Source organism: Balaenoptera physalus (assembly GCF_965194825.1).
Source record: "Balaenoptera physalus genome assembly, chromosome: 7".
NCBI lineage: Eukaryota > Metazoa > Chordata > Mammalia > Artiodactyla > Balaenopteridae > Balaenoptera > Balaenoptera physalus.
The window spans coordinates 56,298,367-56,318,775 of record NC_138886.1 but is presented as its reverse complement, the minus strand read 5'-3'; the positions used below and the strand labels follow the sequence as shown (position 1 = coordinate 56,318,775).

Sequence of the window (20,409 nt, the reverse complement as noted above, 5' to 3'; positions counted from 1 at the left end):
TGTTCAAGTCTTTGATCCATTTGCGTTAATTAATTGTTGTATATGTTGTAGGAGAGCCATCAAATTTCATTCTTTTGCATGTAGCTGTCCAGTTTTCCCAACACCATTTATTGAAGAGATTGTCCTTTCCCCATTGTATATTCTTGGCTCCTTTGTCATAAATTAATTGACTGTATATGCATGGGTTTATTTCTGGGCTCTCTTTTCCTTTCCATTGATCTGTGTGTCTGTTTTTAATGCCAATACCCTACTGTTTTGATTACTGTGGCTTTGTAGCATCACTTGAAGTCAGGGAGCATGGTCCTTCCAGCTTTGTTTGGTCTTTCACCTCCTGGGTACTTCATTCTTTTTGATTCAATTGTATATTCGTTCTGCTTTTAATCTTATGGTCATGGCAAGTTCTTCAACGTTTTTTGGAGTGTTGCTACACTGATATGTTCTTCTTAAAGTTGTTGTGAGGAGGTTATATTGATAAAGTAGTTACCATCATTATTGATAAAGTAGTTACCATCATTATTGGTTTTGTTTTTAAAAATTAATTAATTAGTTTATTTATTTATTTATTTATTTATTGGCTGTGTTGGGTCTTCGTTGCTGCGCGCGGGCTTTCTCTAGTTGCAGCGAGCAGGGGCTACTCTTCATTGCTGTGCGGGCTTCTCATTGCAATGGTTTCTCTTGTTGCAGAGCACAGGCTCTAGGCACGTGGGCTTCAGTAGTTGTAGCATGCGGGCTCAGTAGTTGTGGCTCGTGGGCTCTAGAGCGCAGGCTCAGTTGCTCCGTGGCACGTGGGATCTTCCTGGACCAGGGCTTGAGCCCATGTCCCCTGCATTGGCAGGCAAATTCTTAACCACTGCGCCATCAGGGAAGCCCTCCCTCAGTCTTAAGTGCCATCATTGTCCAATATATTAGTTCTTTCTGGTTCTTAACCGTCCAGCTGTTGCCGCAGTTCAAGTTTTTATCCAAGAGTCTATCCTTTTCTCATGTTATACTTTCTTCATAAGTCATCTCATCCATTCCCATACCACCTATATACATAAGACTCAGATATATGTCTCTTGGCCGAACTTCTCTAAGTTTGAGACCTTATTTCATACTTAACATGTTCTCTGGATGTAGTATCTATCACTGACAGTACCATTGTCTCTCATCCATCAGGAAACAGGTGGCACATTCAAAATGAGAAAATTCAAGGAGGGTTTATTTCAAAAGAGATTGGATTATAGCTGAACATTAAGACATGAGGCTGTTAGCCAGGGTGAGCAAGAGGGTGTAGTTACTGGTGCCCATGCGAGGATTACAAAGAAGAGTCTATTGAGATGATACCTTCTGTTGAAGGACACAACTCCCCCCCTTTTATTTAAGTCCATTTGTAAAACTTTTATTCCACTTATATGAACTTAATACATGAGTTCTTAACAATTATGCTTGTATTGTTCATGAAAATTTAACAAGACATTAAACAAGACAGCCATCATCTCAGGTTATTTCCCTATTAACTATTTTTACAGCACATGCATGTTAGGCAAATACCAAAAACCTCACAGGGAGGAAACCAAGGGAATAAGTACTTTACCCTACTTTTCCCTACTTTCCTGTCTTTATCTGATCCTTGCCAGGTCTCCCTCAACTAAACCTAAGGAAAGCTAGTTTATGACGTTGCCTACTGATACAGTTAAACTACACAGTGAAGGGTAGAGAATAGATCTGCAGGCAAACAAAAGATATTTGCTGTAGATATCTTCTGCAAATTGATTACATCAAAAATTAATTATGAAAGCATAATGCTTACACCTAAAACTTGATCTCACTGTAGTGCTCCCTATCTTTATGAGTGACACCAGTGTCTATTAGATTATTTAAATTAGAAACGTAGGATTCATCCAGGACATCTTCCTTTCCCTTATACACAAATCAAATTCATCCCCACATGTTGACAGTTTTATTTCCTAATCTCTCTTGAATCTGCTACCCTCTATCTTCTCTGCCTCCATCCAGTTCCTTAATCTCTCACTTAGGCTACTATAATCTTCTCTTAATTGGTGAAACAGTTGCCCTCCTTCCATTCTGTTTTTCACATTAAAGCTAGAATGAACTTTTCCAAACGCAAATTTGATCATGCAACTTACCTATTCCCATTACTTACACCTCCCCAAAACAAAGCAAGTCAAGTACACACACGAACTTTAATGGCTTAATATAGTTTATAAGACCCTGCTTTTACCTTTTTGGCCTCACCCTATCTCTCTAACCTCATCATATGCCTTTTTTCCCCACATTCTTGCTATCCTTGCCACACCTGCCTTCTTTTTCTCTCTTCAGTGCCAAGGGAGCATTAACTTTATGTGCATCCGAATTTAGAGTTTACATAAAAACACATGTAAAATGTATCAGGAATAGTGAGACTTTTTCTTTTATCGTAACCTTTGTTTTCTAAATTTTCTAAAATAAGCATGCTTTTCTTTTATAATTGAAAATACAGCAAGTATTAAAATTTATAAAGTGCCACATAACTAGTGAGATAGGCTGAGATTTTTAAATGTCTTTTGAGCCTCTCGCAAGATTTGTTTTGAGTCCTTAGAAGGAAAATGTGACATTTAGTCATCAACATGTGGTGTGATACATGGGAGTGCTAAACAAAGCCTCCCTCTCTATGTACAACTATCTATCATAATCTTATCATGATAATTTTATCAATCTATCAATTCTATCGATCTAACATCCTCTCGAGAGCTAGTCAGAGACTAGCTGAGAATATAGCTACTGTAAAGTTTGGTCTGGAAGGGGCTTTGAAAACATCATAAAGAAAGGTCAGATTGGAAGACAGGGAAGGTTGCAAGGATCATATGATTACGGTAGTTGTGCTTAAAACCTGGGCATAAGCTTCTCTCTTTTTTTGTTTTGTTTTTTGATTAAAACTTTTGGCATAAGAAGTGAGAAAATAGGGCTTCCCTGGTGGCGCAGTGGTTGAGAATCTGCCTGCTAATGCAGGGGACACGGGTTCGAGCCTTGGTCTGGGAAGATCCCACATGCCGCGGAGCAACTAGGCCCGTGAGCCACAACTACTGAGCCTGCGCGTCTGGAGCCTGTGCTCCGCAACAAGAGAGGCCACGATAGTGAGAGGCCTGCGCACCGCCATGAAGAGTGGCCCCCGCTTGCCGCAACTAGAGAAAGCCCTCGCACAGAAACAAAGACCCAACACAGCCAAAAATAAATAAGTTAATTAATTAAAATAACCACGTCCCTTTAAAAAAAAAAAAGTGAGAAAATAAAGTTTTCCTCCTGCTAATTAGCTTTAAACAACTCTTTATATCAGAAATTCAAGTTGGCAGCAAGCTGAATAATTCTAGTCCATATTATAATATGGTAATACTTCAGTTAGCTGATGGGCATCTGATAATTTTTAGGTGACCATCTGGGCAGACATAAACCTAAAAGTAAATTATTTAAAAAAATCTTTTAAGTCTAACAGTTAGGTCTCTGATTTGTGATCTATTCCAATTAAAGGAAGGGAATCCCTACTCTGTATTTTAATTTTTATACAGTAGGTAGTCTCCCTTTTTTGTACAGTATATGCCATAAAAACCATGGTTTCTTAAATCAGATTGCAAAAATCCAAAATCCTGGCATTCCTGTACTACTATCTTTATTTACCTGGATGCATTGGAAACCAGTGCAAAGGAGATGGCAGATGATATGTGTTGAACAGAAAGGAATAAACATTGAGTAAGGCTTGGTAGTCAGTCTGGTCGTCTTCAGGTAAATGCTGTTAGGGCAGCAGCCTATCTTGGGGCCGATTAGTGTACAGAGGCACTGTTGATTTAGAAGACAGCAACACTACAAGTCAAAGTTCTGGGAAAATTGAGTGAAAGGGCTGGTTAATGTGTAGTTGCTGGAGGGAACTCCCTGGTGGTCCAGTGATTAGGACTCCACACTTCCACTGCAGGGGTTCTGGGTTCGATCCCTGGTCACGGAACTAAGATCCTGCAATCTGCGTGGTGCAGCCAAAAAAAAAAAAGAAAAGTGTAGTTGCTGGAATAGTCTTTAAGCTACTCATGACCGCTGCATTTTGTTTATAATGGTGACATTGAGCCATTAAGGAAAGATTAAATTACATTTTATATACTTTGTTTATTAAGCAGGAACATATATAATACATTTTAGATAATATTTTAAAAATAAAATTGTTAAAATTGGAAGTTAGCTCTCAAGTAAATTTCAGGTAATCTGGAATATGACATGATTAGGTAGCAGTTTCAATCATTAAAGTCTACTCTAGCCATATTAAAAATATTGGACCTCTTCACCATTCTTTTTTTGCAAAACTATTTGGATTACTAGAAATAGTGTGCATGCTTTTATACTCATTTCACATGTTTGTCTGAACTTACTGGTATTTTATTGATTTGGAAATCATTGGAGTTAAAGTAAAAATGTTTTCTACATTTTTGTGAATTAAAAGCAATGACTTATGATTAAGTGATTTATTTTCAAATTCTCTATAACACAAAATAACAGTGACTTAATGAAGTAGACATTTGTCATTTGTGACCACCCAGCATTTTTGAACAGCTGCCCAACATTTTGGTAATTTCCCATGTTATAAGTCCTGACTTCCCAAAGCAGATGCCAGAAAATTTATATTCTCATACCCACTCATAGCTAAGGTAGAGGCCTGTGACCAGTCATACTCTTCTCACTTGAAATTGCTTGGGACCAACATGAGGTGGCAGTCTTGGGCAGGGAAGTTAATCTTTTGGCAAAGGTGGTGGTGGGAGCTTCTAGTTGTTCTAGCTTCCTAGTATCAGAAATGCTAAGTGGTAGTGGAAGTCTAGTTTTTCCTGGAGAAGCTCTCAAAGTGTGGTTGGGATTCATATCTTCCTATCTATTAAGTTTGGCTCTATTACCCTTAACAGAGCTTAATTCCTTCTCTACTTTAGCTAGAAGAGATTCTGTTGTTGGTAGCTAAGTAAGAAGCTTGACTGAACACTTAATATGAATGGTTGGTTTTCCTAAAATATAATATTTTATATTGCTCATTTTAGAAAATGTAAATAAATGTCATGCTTTCCTTTTTCATGCTAACAGTTTACATACTGTGTTGTATTGTTTTTTTCAATTAATGGATTATTTTGGATTACAGCTCCTATATATGTTTCTTACTAGATTGTAAACTCTTATTTAAGAGTGTGGTCCATGCTTTCACCTCTTTGTATTCTCACACATGGTAAGCATTCGATAAAGTTTATAAAACTAGTAAAGTTAGGATACTTTAAAACATAATTTTCTTTTGTAAAGCTGTTCACTTGATAGTGATGTTCCTACCAAGTTATACCTGACCAAAATAACCTTAGGCACAGCTTCTGTTCATATTTTACATAGTAGCAGGTAAACATTCTTGAAGCCAGTAAGGAGCAACCTGAAAAATGAGAACTTGTCCGGGAAAAAAAAAATATTGGGGGACACTTTTTTTGTTCATTTGGTGGTGTTTACTTTTACTTCCAGTTTTATTGAGAAATGATTGATATACATCAGTGTGTAAGTTTACGATGTACAGCATGATGGTTTGACTTACATATATTGTGAAATGATTACCACAGTAGATTTAATTATACTGACCATCTCATATAGATGTAATAAAAAGAAAAGAGGGACTTCCCTGGTGGCTCAGTGGTTAAGAATCCGCCTGCCAATGCAGGGGACACGGATTCGATCCCTGGTCCAGGAAGATCCCACATGCCAAGGAGCAACTAAGCCCGTGCGCCACAACTACTGAGCCCGCATGCCACAGCTACTGAAGCCCACGCGCCTAGAGCCTGTGCTCCGCAACAAGAGAAGCCACTGCAATGAGAAGCAAACACACCACAACGAAGAGTAGCCCCTGCTCGCTGCAACTAGAGAAAGCCTGTGCGCAGCAGCGGAGACCCAATACAGCCAAAAATAAATAAATAAAATAAATTTATTTAAAAAAAAAATTTCTCCTTGCAATGAGAACTATTAGGATCTACTCTCTTAACTTTCCTATAACCTTTTTTTTTTCATTAGTGAATGTGGTTTTTATAACTATCCTCAGGCATTCATATAGCATTGCCCCAATACTGAAGGCTTAATTTTTCAAGCTAACATTTTAGAAACATGTAGCACTCTATCTGATTTTAGTACAGCACTTCAGAACAAATTTTTAAATTGAGAATAACTTTGAAAGCTCTTTTTTATTTGTCCTTGTGAGCAGAGTGTGGTTTTCTTCAGCATTTCGTAATACAGTGTTTTTTAAATGTTTTAATTATATTTTAAGTGTTTGACTAAGTTATTTTTAATTGGCAGATTATAGATATTAACTCTAGAGCTCTTTGGCAAGCTCCCATTCTGTATATACCATACTGCTGAGGATTGGGGCAGAGACTCACAGCTCTAGGTCTGAAGGATTATTCTGTGTTACACTGGCCTACACCAGACCAGTCTTTGTTTCTCTTTCTCCTGCCTCTTCAGTACTTATGGTCTGAGGCTAGAATCCATCATTCTCCCCTGAAGGGTTTAGTTTATAGGGAACAGAAGAGTGAGTAGCAGCCCTTGAGTAGCTCAGGCAATGTCCACATTTGGCAGCATCATACCCCAACTAAGTCATGGCCTTTCCAGGCACCTGAGCCAACAGAATATGTGAGTTATTGCCTAATCTTCTTCCAGGAGTAAGCCAGTTGGTGCTAACTTTGGCCCACCAATGGCAAACTGTTTGTATTGCTGGCTCTTACGCTAATCACTGGGTAAGCCTAAGGAAGTTATCTTATCGCCCTTCTATGTCCTTAGTGTCCCCATCTATAAATTGAATAAATAGTGCCTGAAATTGCCGTATCTCTAGCCTTTATTGGCCAAAGGTTGCTAGCACTGTTTTAGTCAAAACCAAGTCCATAAAAGTGTCTTGGTCTGCTCCAACTTCTCCTTTCATTTTCTTCCCTGAGCACTAGTTATTACTCTTTCACCTCTAAGAAACAGAGCATGATTGATTGTGACAGCGTTGACCAAAATCAGTTTCCGTGCCAAGCATACTGAATGAACGCACTTTTTGTTGGTTGGTATTCTAACAGATAGTGTTCTATACCAAACTTTAAAACAAGCTCTGAGTTACATTTCATGAGAAATAACTTGAAAACCTTTTCTTTAGTTAACAACAGAATATTGAAGAAATGATTACCCTTCTCAGTATATATAAAGTGTAGAGAAACTCAGTTTCATGGTAAAATACACAATATCCATAAATCTAACAGGTAAGAAATATAATATCCATAAATCTTTTTGGTATTGGTTCTTTAATATCTCCTGGCTAATATTCTTTTTGAAAAGTTGATTTAAGAATTTTTTTTTATTTCATTGGCTGTGTAGTTTAAAAGTTATATAGTAGTATTAAGGCTTCTAATTAAAGACAACAGCCTTACTTCAACTCATCTTCTATTTCATGACTCAGAAACATCTACCTTTAACTTTTTAGCCATTTTTTCTAGTAATTATTTCCACATTTCTAAATACATGCTTATATTGCTAGTTTTTGATTTTTCAGTTTGGCATTATCTGTTGACATCCATCTTTGGAAGATCAGATTTATTTCACTTACAACTGTTTCCACTCACTTGGAAGTTATATGCTCTATTTCTGTTGTTAATTTTGATCTTTTCTGCCTCATCTGTCTTATATATGATCGATGAATAATTTAGCTCTATCTCATTTTTTACTCGCCAAACTAAACATTATTGTCACTGTTTCTTGTAGTATAATGTTTATTTACCCACATGATTCACGATTGATTTGTTCTTCAATTCTTCTTTCATCTTAGAACTTCTTTCTGTGATCATTGTTTTCCTGAAGTATATACTACAGAAGTATTTTCTCTGTATCTTGAAATTTGGATAGTTTCTATTACTGTCTCCAAGTTCACTAATCTTTTCTTCTGCTATGTCTAATTTGCCATTAGTCCCATTCAGTATATTTTCATCTCAGACATTGTAGTTTTCATCTCTAAAAGTTCAATTTGGGTCTATTTTATATCTTCCATGTCTCTACTTAACTTTTTGACCATATAGATTACAGTTTCAATAACTACTTTAATGGCCTTATTTGCTAATCCTAACATTTGTTTCATTTCTGGGTCAGTTTTGAGTGATTGATTTTTATCTCCTCATTATGGATCATGTGTTTCTGCTTTGTGGTATGCCTAGTATTTTGGTTTGGATGCCAAACATTGTGAATTTTATCTTGGTGGGTGCCGGATATTTTTATATTTCTATGAATCTCCTAGAGCTTTTTTTCTGGAATGCAGTTAATTACTTGGAAACAGTTTGGTCATTTTGGGTCTTTTATGATTTGTTACTTGGGTCCAGAACAGTGCTCAGTCTAGAGCTAATTATTCTCTACTACCAATGCAAGACCTTGCTGAGTATTCTATCCAACATCCCATGAATTATGAGTTTTTCCAGTGTGGCTTCTGGGAATAGACACTATATTTTCTAATCTTTTGGATGTTTTCCCCCCACCTAGTTTTGGGTTGTTTCCTTACATGCATACACTAGTCAGTGCTCTGAATATTTGAGGGGGACTCTACGTCTTTGCTGTTCTCACTTTATGCAGCTCTCTCTTCTTTAGTATTATGTCCTATAGACTTTAGCTGCCTTGGTGTCTCCGGATTCTTGACTTTTTCTCAACTCAGGGAGTCTGCTAGGCTCTACCTGGGTTCCCCCTCCTGCATCATGGCCTGAAAATTCTCTCAAAGCAGTAAACTGCAACAGTTGTTGGGCTCATCTTCTCTGTTTCCCGTCTCTCTGAGATCACTGTCCTTTGCTTGATGTTTAGATTCTTACAGACTGTTGTTTTATCTATTTTGTCAGGATTTTTATGGTTGGTTCAGGTAGGAGAGTAAATATGATTCCTTGTTACTTCATCGGGTGGAAGCAGAAGACACTTTAGAAGTTTTTACTTTACTTAGAATGAGTTATGCTTTTTGTCTAAATGAAAATGACTTTAATTTATCCTCATGCATGAATGATAGTTGTTTCTGGTTTATTTTGTTGCTATTGAGAAATCTCTCAATCTTTTTGTGATTGTTGTATATGTAATCTGTCTTTTTCCCCCCTGACTGCTTGTAAGATTTTTTTTGTCTTTGATGTTTTATTATTTTATTATGATATGCCCAAGTGTGGTTCTCTTAATTTACTTTCTTGGGCTTTTTGAATTGGGGATTTGTGTCCTTTATCATTTCTAGGAAATTCTCAGCCATTATCTCTTCAAATATTGCCATCATCACCACTCCCCTACCCCTCTTCTGTATTCTTATTTCTGGAGCGCCAACTGGGTGTTTGTTAGACTTTAATCTGTCCTCCCTCTTTTACTTCTTTAACATGCCTGTTTTATACTTTGTTTCATTAACTGAAATTTTCGAGATGAATTCTTGTGAAGGCTTCAGGACCCTGATTTTTCTATGTAGAGAAGTTTTTTTTTCCTTTTGGTTATTTTGGGGGGTTTTTTGTTGGGGGGGGTGCCACACTGCATGGCATGCGGGATCTTAGTTCTCTGACCAGGGATCAAGCCCGTGCCCCCTGCAGTGGAAGCTCAGAGTCTTAACCACTGGACCACCAGGGAAGTCCCATATGTGGGAAAGATTTTGAAGTGTGTAGTTTCTTTAATAGATAACAGGATTATTCAGATTTTTGTTCTTCTTGTGTCACTTTTGTTAATTTGTGTTTTTCAAAAAACTTGCCTGTTTCATTTAGATTGTCTCTTGGCATAAAGTTTCTTATAAAATCCTTATATCATCTATATCTGTAGAATCTACAGGATGTGCACATTTTCATTTCTGGTATTGGTTTTGTGTGTGTATGTTTTCTTCATCAGTATTGCCAAGGGTTTATTAATTTTAATAATGTTTCCAAAGAACCAACTTTGGAATTTAATGATTTTTCTATTTTATATTTGTTTTATATTTCATTGATTTCTGCTCTTTATTTCCGTCTTTCAGCTTTGGGGCTTTGATTTGCTGTTCTTTTCTAGTTTTTTTTCTTTTAATGAACACGTATGTTTGATTTTCAACTTTCCTTCTTTTCTAAATATACATTCTTAACTATAAATGTCCCTCAAAGTACTGCTTTAGTTACATGCATCCCACCACTTTTAATTATTATATATTTTTCCTTCCATGTTTCCATCTCTACTCATTTGCATGTTTAAAGTCTGTTATTTTAGTACCTACCCTAGAAACTTTCATATGCGTAGTTAACTTATTAAAGCCTAATCAGTATTTTTACCATTTTCCTGATTAATACAAGGACCTTGGAACACTTCTAAATGTAGTCATTTCTTGCCCAGCTTATTTGTTATTGTTGTAATGTATTTTAATTCTATCTTGTCTTCTTTTTAAACTCCACAAAACATTTTTATCATTTTTTTATGCCCTGTCTATATAGATGCAGCTATATATTACCACTTTTTTGCTCTTTTCCCATCTCTGATCATCAGTTAAGGATCACTGACCTTTATTCCATTTGAAGTAAATCCTTTAGCATTTCCTTTGGATGAGGTTCTGTTCTTCACAAATATGGAGTTTTTGTTTGAAAATATCTTTATGTTTGTCTTCATTTTTGAAAGATATTTTGACTGCAAATGGATATTTACATTGATAGGTTTTTTAATATTAATTAATTAATTAATTTATTTATTTATTTTTGGCTGCGTTGAGTCTTCATTGCTGCACACGGGCTTTCTGTAGTTGTGGCGAGAGGAGGCTACTCTTCATTGTGGTGTGCGGGCTTCTCACTGCAGTAGCTTGTCTTTGTTGTGGAGAACGGGCTCTAGGCACGCAGGCTTTAGTAGTTGTGGCACGTGGGCTCAGTAGTTGTTGTGCACAGGCTTAGTTGCTCTGCGACATGTGTGATTTTCCCAGACCAGGACTCGAACCCACATCCCCTGCTGCATTGGCAGGCGGATTCCTAACCACTGCACCACCAGGGAAGTCCCGATAGTTTTTTTTTAAGTACATTAAAGATATTCCATTGTCTGCTGACTTCCATTATTTCTGTTGAGGAGTTAACTGTAAATCTTTTTTTTTCTTTTGATTTCTGTATTTTTCATATTTAGAAGTTTTCCTTAGTTCTTTTTCAAAACTTCTTTGCATTTTAAAATAATCTTTCTCTTTGCCCTTGTTTTCAGTTTCTTTTCACTAGACGTATTTTGCACCTCCTAAATTACCTATGTCTATAGATTTTGGGGGGGGTCGTACTTTTTTTCCTATCCCTCAACAGTAACTTATTTCCTTTTATATTTTGGGTTTTTTTGACTGTGAGCTCATTTCTTGTTACTGAATCAGTGTGGGAGTTCCTTAAGATCTAGTTATAAGGTTCATTGCCTCAGAGAATTGATTTTTTTCTGTTCAAGTACCTGACAACAATTTTGACATGAGACCACGTTAAACTTTTTGAGCACCCAGGAAATGTGAATGTGGTCAGTAAATCCACATGAGTCAGCTTACAGTTACAAATTCTTAGAAGAGATTTTATTTTTTCTCCATCCAACACTCCTTTTGTGAAGACAGTTTTCCTTTCAGTCCCTTCGTTGGGGCCAGGAGAAGGGACTGTTGTTGCTAGTACACCCTTCTGCTAATTTTGTGGGCTTTTGGAGTCCCAGCTTTGTACTGGGGAAGCCAGATTCTATCATCCCACAACCACCCCCATTCAGTAAAAAGCTACAACTCCTCAAAACTATAAGCACTTTAGAAAAAAAAAAATTTTTACCAAATATCTCTAGCATTGTTTAGATATTTAAATGTAATTAATATACATAAATGCCAAATCACAAATGATAGTTTCTTTAACTTTTTTAATGAACCAGAACTACTTGATCAGATAATTTGTTGTATCTGTAATAACAGGGTAGTTATAGTGTGACCTCTTAGCCAGAAATATAAAAATAAGTTTCTTCTATAAAATGAAAGTCCCAATATTGCTAAAATAGTATTCTTACTATGTATTTGTTTTAACAGATTACAATATGATAGTACAGAAAAATAGCCAGTGTCAGACACTGTGCCTCGATTTTCATTTAGAGTCCATGAATTAGTCACATCTTTATGTTTTTATACATCTTTTCTAGAGGAAGAGCTCTCACTCTTGAAAATTCAAGAGAAAGAAGTTATTATATTTTCTTCCCCTTGTTGTTGCATTTTAATTTCTCTCCCAAAACCCTATATGCTTTTATTTCTTTAAATACAGCTTTATTGAACTATAATTCATATACCATAGAGTTTACCTATTTAAATATAAAATCCAGTTGTTCTTAGTATACTCACAGAGTTGTGCAACCATCACTGCAGTCAATTTTAGAACGTTTCATCACACCAAAAATAAAGACTAATGGGACTTGCCTGGTGGTCCAGTGATTAAGACTCCATCCTCCCAAAGCAGAGGGCCTGGGTTCGATCCCTGGTCAGGGAACTAGATCCCACGTGCTGCAACTAAGAGTTCATATGCCACAACTAAGATCCAGCGCAGCCAAAAAAAAAAAAAAAAAAAGACTATGAAGTCACTTCCCATTTCACCGACCTCCCCAGTCCTAGGAAACCTCTAATCTACTTTCCGTCTCTATTCATTTCTGGACATTTTATATAAATGGTATTATATAATATGTGGTCTTGTGGGTGACTTCTTTCACTTAGTATCATGTTTCAAGGTTCATCCATGTTGTAACATGTATCAGCACTTCATTTTTTTTTAATTGCCAAATAATATTCCATTGTACAGATTTACCACTTCTTTTTTGGCAGTTTGTCAAATGCTTTTTGTTTTTTTAAACATCTTTATTGGAGTTTAATTGCTTTACATTATTTACATTATTATTAATTATAATTGTGTTAGTTTCTGCTTTATAACAAAGTGAATCAGTTACACATATACATATGTCCCCATATCTCTTCCCTCTTGCGTCTCCCTCCCTCCCACCCTCCCTATCCCACCCCTCTAGGTGGTCACAGAGCACCGAGCTGATCTCCCTGTGCTATGTGGCTGCTTCCCACTAGCTATCTATTTTACATTTGGTAGTGTATGTATGTCCATGCCACTCTCTCACTTCATCCCAGCTTACCCTTCCCACTCCCCATATCCTCAAGTCCATTCTCTAGTAGGTCTGTGTCTTTATTCCCGTCTTGCCACTAGGTTCTTCATGACCATTTTTTTTCCTTTTTTTTTAGATTTCATATGTATGTGTTAGCATACAGTAGTTGTTTTTCTCCTTCTGACTTCACTCTGTATGACAGACTCTAGGTCCATCCACCTCACTACAAATATACAAATAACTCAATTTCGTTTCTTTTTATGGCTGAGTAATATTCCATTGTATATATGTGCCACATCTTCTTTATCCATTCATCCGATGATGGACACTTAGGTTGCTTCCATGTCCTGGCTATTGTAAATAGAGCTACAATGAACATTGTGGTACATGACTCATTTTGAATTATGGTTTTCTCAGGGTATATGCCCAGTAGTGGGATTGCTGGGTCATATGGTAGTTCTATTTTTAGTTTTTTAAGGAGCCTCCATACTGTTCTCCATAGTGGCTGTATCAATTTCCATTCCCACCAACAGTGCAACAGGGTTCCCTTTTCTCCACACCCTCTCCAGCATTTATTGTGTCTAGATTTTTTGATGATGGCCATTCTGACTGGTGTGAGATGATACCTTATTGTAGTTTTGATTTGCATTTCTCTAATGATTAATGATGTTGAGCATTCTTTCATGTGTTTGTTGGCAATCTGTATATCTTTTTTGGAGAAATGTCTATTTAGGTCTTCTGCCCATTTTTGGATTGGGTTGTTTGCTTTTTTGATATTGAGCTGCATGAGCTGCTTGTAAGTTTCGGAGATTAATCCTTTGTCAGTTGCTTCATTGGTAAATATTTTCTCCCATTCTGAGGGTTGTCTTTTCGTCTTGTTTATGGTTTCCTTTGCTGTGTAAAAGCTTTTAAGTTTCATTAGGTCCCATTTGTTTATTTTTGTTTTTATTTCCATTTCTCTAGGAGGTGGGTCAAAAAGGATCTTGCTGTGATTTATGTCATAGAGTGTTCTGGCTATGTTTTCCTCGAGGAGTTTGATAGTGTCTGGCCTTACATTTAGGTCTTTAATCCATTTTGAGTTTATTTTTGTGTATGGTGTTAGGGAGTGTTCTAATTTCATTCTTTTACATGTAGCTGTCCAGTTTTCCCAGCACCACTTATTGAACAGGCTATCTTTTCTCCACTGTATATTCTTGCCCCCTTTATCAAAGATGAGGTGACCATATGTGCATGGGTTTCTCTCTGGGCTTTCTATCCTGTTCCATTGATCTATATTTCTGTTTTTGTGCCAGTACCATACCATCTTGATTACTGTAGCTTTGTAGTATAGTATGAAGTCAGGGAGCCCAATTCCTCCAGCCCCGTTTTTTCTTTCTCAAGATTGCTTTGGCTATTCGGGGTCTTTTGTTGAAAGCTTTCTCTGCATCTATTGAGATGATCATATGATTTTTCCCCTTCAATTTGTTAATATGGTGTATCACATTGATAGATTTGCATATATTGAAGAATCTTTGCATTCCTCGGATAAACCCCACTTGATCATGGTGTATGATCCTTTTAATGTGCTGTTGGATTCTGTTTGCTAGTATTTTGTTGAGGATTTTTGCATCATTTCATCAGTGATATTGGTCTGTAGTTTTCTTCCTTTGTGACATCTTTGTCTGGTTTTGGTATCAGGGTGATGGTGGCCTTGTAGAATGAGTTTGGGAGTGTTCCTCCCTCTGCTATATTTTGGAAGAGTGTGAGAAGGATAGGTGTTAGCTCTTCTCTAAATGTTTGATAGAATTTGCCTGTGAAGCCATCTGGTCCTGGGCTTTTGTTTGTTGGAAGATTTTTAATCACAGTCTCAATTTCAGTGCTTGTGATTGGTCTGTTCATATTTTCTATTTCTTCCTGGTTCAGTCTCTGAAGGTTGTGCATTTCTAAGAATTTGTCCATTTTTTCCAGGTTGTCCATTTTATTGGCATATGGTTGCTTGTAGTAATCTCTCGTGATCCTTTGTATTTCTGCAGTGTCAGTTGTTACTTCTCCTTTTTCAGTTCTAACTCGATTGATTTGAGTCTTCTCCCTTTTTTTCTTGATGAGTCTGGCTAATGGTTTATCAATTTTGTTTATCTTCTCAAAGCACCAGCTTTTAGTTTTATTGATCTTTGCTATTGTTTCCTTAATTTCTTTTTCATTTATTTCTGATCTGATCTTTATGATTTCTTTCTATTTATCCATTCAGCAGTTGATGGATATACAAATACCAAATACATTTGGTATTTCTACTCTTTGACTATTATGAGTAATGGTACTATGAACATTAATATACAAGTTTTTGTGTTGACCTATACTTTCATTTCTCTTGGACATATACCTAGGAGTAGGTTTGCTGGGTCACATGTTTAACCTTCTGAGGACCTGCTAGACTGCCTTTGAAAGTAGCTATATCCTTTATAGTGTATGAAGTTTCCAGTTTCTCCATATTTTTACCAATAACTGTTAGTATCTCTCTCACAATAATCATCTCAAGATCATTATCATAAGAGAGATACCAGTTCATGTATTGGTATCGTATTGTGGTTTTGATTTACATTTCTCTAACGGATAATGATGTTGAGCATCTTTTCATGTGCTTATTATTCATTTGTATGTCATCTTTGGAGAAATATATACTTTGTCCATTTTTAGTTGGGTTATTTTATCCTTTTATTATTGAGTTATAAGTGTTCTTTTATTTTCTAGATACAGATCTCTCATTAGATACGTGATTTGCAAAAATGTTCTCCCATTCCATGGTTGTCTTTTCACTTGATGATGTCCTTTAAAAGCACAAAAGTTTTTAGTTTTGATGGTGACCACTTTATTTTTTCTTTTGTTGCTGTGCTTTTGGTGCCATATCTAAAAACACATTGCCTAATGCAAGATCACAAGGACTTCTTTTTAATCTAATTTAATTTTTTTTTAATTAAGAAAATTTAAAGCAGTGCCCGTAAAGAAATTTTTAAGGGGAAAAAAGCACTTATAATCTCATCAACATAGGATTCACATATTTTTGGAATACTGTCATCTCCTTGTTCAGTATTTGCATATTTTCATTATTGCTGTTGTTTGCTAAGTGCTATATTGTGTTCTGATATTTTTTGTGTTTATACATGATATTCATAATTTTAATTTTAAGGCTATATAATATAGCCAGCTTATTTCCCAGTTATGTAATACAACTTCTTTATATTTTTATTTTTCTTATACAGAACTCCAGTTAACACTGACAAACATGTAACTTTTTGCTTCAATTGAATTATCTTCTTAGAATAACTTTTTAGGAGTGGAATTATCGGGTCAAAGGATGTAAACATCTTTACAGCTCTTACATGACATCATATTACTTCTAGAAAGCACTGAACTGTGCTTTTGTGTAGTAAACATTTAAAAACTGTTTTTCATTTATTTTGAAGTTGATACACATTGTGAGTTGAACAATTTTACTTTGAGTGGCAATGTTAGTGATAATCCTCCATCAGTAAAACTCAGGATCAAGTTATATGTGTATTTCTTCATCTGAAAAAAAAAAACACAATAGTACATCTAATGGGACACTTTGTACTGATAGTGAAAACTGGAACAGCCAATTGCCTTGTTGACTGAAGATAAATATGACATACTTAAAATTTAGTATTTTATGGTATTCTCTACTTTAATAATAATATAATTTGTTAAATTTTCTTTAGGCTTCGGGAGCAGGAAAGAAAAGAAGCAGAAGAAGCTAGTCAAAAGGAAGTAGAAGAATGGGAAAGAAGACTTCTAGCTCAAGCAGCTCCAACTTGTATGGAGACCATGTGGGAAATTCCAGCAATCGGGCATTTCCTTTGTTTAGCCCAGCAAATTCTAAATTTGCCAGAAATAGTCTTTTATGAATTGGAACGCTGTCTTCTGATGCCTCAGTGTAACGCCTTTCTATCTAAAATAATGACTTCTCTATTAAGTCCTCCCCATCGCAGACCTACCTTACATCGAAGACCTACTTTGCCTTATAGAACCTGGGAAGCAGCACTGAGACAGAAAGTACAGCAGTGGTACACGGCTGTAGGGCAGACTGAAAATCCCAATAACTGTGCTGAAAAACTTGGGTTGTGTCCTCAGTTTTTTAAAGTTCTTGGAGAAGTTAATCCATTGGAAGAAAAACCTTTTCATGAACTACCTTTCTACCAAAAAGTGTGGTTACTTAAGGGTCTTTGTGACTTTGTGTATGAAACACAAAAGGAAGTTCAAGATGCTGTACTTGGACAGCCTATTCATGAATGCAGGGAAGTTATCCTTGGTTACGATTATTTGGAGAATGCTTATGTACATTTCCCACAGTTCTGTGGTGCAGATGTACGGATTTATAAACAGAGACCTTTTCAAGCCCCAGAATTTCCAGTTCCACCCATTAAAATACAAAGAGTACCTCGGATTAAACTGGAGAAATTGAAGTGTGACTATGTCAGTGCAAGTAATGGAGAACATAGGTGTAGTAGAGAAGGCCTGCCCTCTGCCTTCAGGAAAGAGCAGGAAATTAGTTTTGATCCAACTTGCTGCCCTGCTAAAATGAACTTGGATAATCATGACATCTCTTTTGAAATGGAAGTGAAATCCAACTGTGAAATTAGAATTCGCAGGCCCTGTGAAATGAAAATAACTGATTGTTGTAAAGAAAATTTAGAGAAACCAGGGAGCCCAGGGGAAGTTACTGGCTTTGGAGAGCCTCTCAGTCCAGGTGAAATAAGGTTTATAGAAAATCAGGAAAAATATGGTGAAGCTTCCAGAGTAAAGCCTGAACCCAGTCCTTTAAAAGAAAATGCTCTGAAATCTTGCCAAATACATGTAAATGGAAGTCACAGTGATCATCCAGAAATTAACTGCCACAAAGTTGTAAGGGATATTCTATTAGAACAGTCACTGCAGAGCCACAAGAAACTCAAAGTAACTAAAATGAGGGCAAAAAAGAAGAAAAAGAAAAAAAAGAAATTGAAAGATGTTTTGAATGAAAACTTACAAAGAAAGCGCGAAGGTCTTCATTCCCTTGCATTCAAGTCTTACAAACCTGAGATCCAGAATAAGTTATTGATCATCAAAAAGAAAGCAAAACACAAGAAGCACAAATCTGGTAAGCTAACACAAATGGGTGAGAATTACATTTTAGCATATTTCAAGTAGTGCTTTCAATTAGGCATCATGGAAGGCTCTGATTGACAAAATGAAATAACGTGTGTGTGTGTGTGTGTGTGTGTGTGTGTGTGTGTGTGTGTGTGTGTGTGTGTGTGTGTGTGTGTGTGTGTGTGTGTGTGTGTGTGTGTGTGTGTGTGTGTGTGTGTGTGTGTGTGTGTGTGTGTGTGTGTGTGTGTGTGTGTGTGTGTGTGTGTGTGTGTGTGTGTGTGTGTGTGTGTGTGTTTTAAAGGGCAAGTTTTATATTAGTCCCTATAATTAAAACCCAGAGCAGAAGAGGTTTTATATATAATACTAACAACAACAAAATACTGGTGTAATACATTTGAATTTGATTCTCAGTTGAGAATCTTTGGGCATTATGTTTTTACATTCTCTGGACCAATTTCTCCATAAGTGATGCCTCCCATCATTTTTAAGATGTGTTTTCTCCCCCAGGCTAAGGGCAGTACAGTGCAATGGAAGAAGCACTGATATCAAGAGGTGTCATTCCCAGAGCTAAAGTTCATAGCAACTAGCTTCTTAAACCAAGGCAAGTTAGATTATTTTTCTGGGGTCTTAGTTTTTTCCCACATAATATATTTTTCAGCTTCCTGAAAAATTATTTTAGTATATATTTTCATATCCAGAAAAAAATGTGAACTATAAGGAAAAAATTACATCAACTAATAAGATATGAAGCTTTTTTTTTTTTTAACAGGATTTAGAAGTTTGTCTTACACCAGATTTAAGTACTCACTGTATTTTCCACAAGCCTGTTTGAACAATAACAACAAAAAATCCTATGAATAAAGTCTTCAGTGGTCGTTTGCTCTTTTTATAATTACTCAGGTGCTTTTGCTTTTCCTGTTGTTTGCCATTTAATCAGTTTATGTCTCAGTTACTAAGAGCATAGATGAGATAAAAGCAGATGATCAACTTCATTTATTAACACTAATAAAAAGTTGCTTGATTGGGGAAAACTTGAATTGTTTACTAAAATGAGTTGTGATTTATTGCCATTATTTATGGATTTCAGTTTTTTATTCCTTCCCTCAGTAACAAAGGTAATGAAGAGTTGACAATAATTTGATGAGTTGGCAAATGAGGGAGTGAACTTTGTTTAGCTGATATAGTTGCTGTTATACCTTAGTTATTTAAATCATTAAATACAATTAAATGTATTTTAAAATGTGTGTGTAATATATAATTGATAAAGAAATAGTACAAAATTTACCATCAAGAACAGGCTTAATTTGTTGAACTAAAAATTGCGAAGTGGTCCACATTGACCCAGATGATAAAAAGCTACAGTTTTTTAAAAGTGACTCTCAGCAATAAATCCTTTAAATTTTATAAGCAATCCATTAGGCTATATAAATTTAGTTTTACTGATTTGGCAAGTTCTCTTTGAAATGTTAGCCTCTAATGTATTAAATAATATTTTAAAATTTAAAAACTGTTTTCAATTCCAAAGCATGTAGTATTGTTTTATTAATACCATTATCACCTAAAACCTTTTAAGTGTTCATTTATGACCTACTATTCATGTGTTCAAAGGTAATTATGGCTTATGATGGTTTAGAAAATAAAATAGATATTGATGTAGCTCCTATACAGATTATACCAATAGCAGAATAAAAATATTAACTCCTAAGGATTGAATTAAAAGGAGTTTGTATTGTAAGCAAATAAAGTGTTGCTTCGTTTTTAAAATGGAAGTTCAGAGTGTTTGTAGATCAGAGAAAAAATTTGTGGGAGTTGCATGTCCAGTTCTAGACAAGTGGATGAATAAAACTCAGAAGCAAATTCAGTGAGTACGGTTCATGCTCTCTGAGCCTGTTTGTTGGGAAGAGAAGGCTTACAGGAATGGAGTAGAAGTAAATAATGGCACTCGCCTATACACTTTCTCATTTTATCTTCAGGGCAAATTTTGGAAAGTCAGTTTTCAGTGGCACAATTACTAGGATCTGGCTAATACAGTTTCCTTCTCCCTTGTTAGTACTGAGTAAGCATAGGCCAATTCTTTTCTTTAGTTTCTTCACTAAACTTCTTACTGGCATAACAGTACTACGTAAAATGATATAACAACAACAAAACATCTGTTTTACGTCTTTCTGTACACTTGTCTATCTGAGGCTTTGCCTTGAGGTTTTTTAT

The 20,409-nt window shown here is 35.9% G+C and overlaps 1 protein-coding gene across 4 annotated transcripts in view; it reads left to right on the top strand.

Moving 5' to 3' along the window:
• BRD10 (bromodomain containing 10) overlaps positions 1-20,409 on the top strand; it is a 106,487-nt gene that overhangs the window by 38,795 nt on the left and 47,283 nt on the right. For all 4 annotated transcript variants that reach the window (XM_082470794.1, XM_082470793.1, XM_082470792.1 and 1 more), the window contains one exon: positions 16,794-18,211. In XM_082470794.1, the coding sequence (XP_082326920.1) occupies positions 16,794-18,211 (1,418 nt within the window). The remainder of the gene's footprint in view (positions 1-16,793; positions 18,212-20,409) is intronic.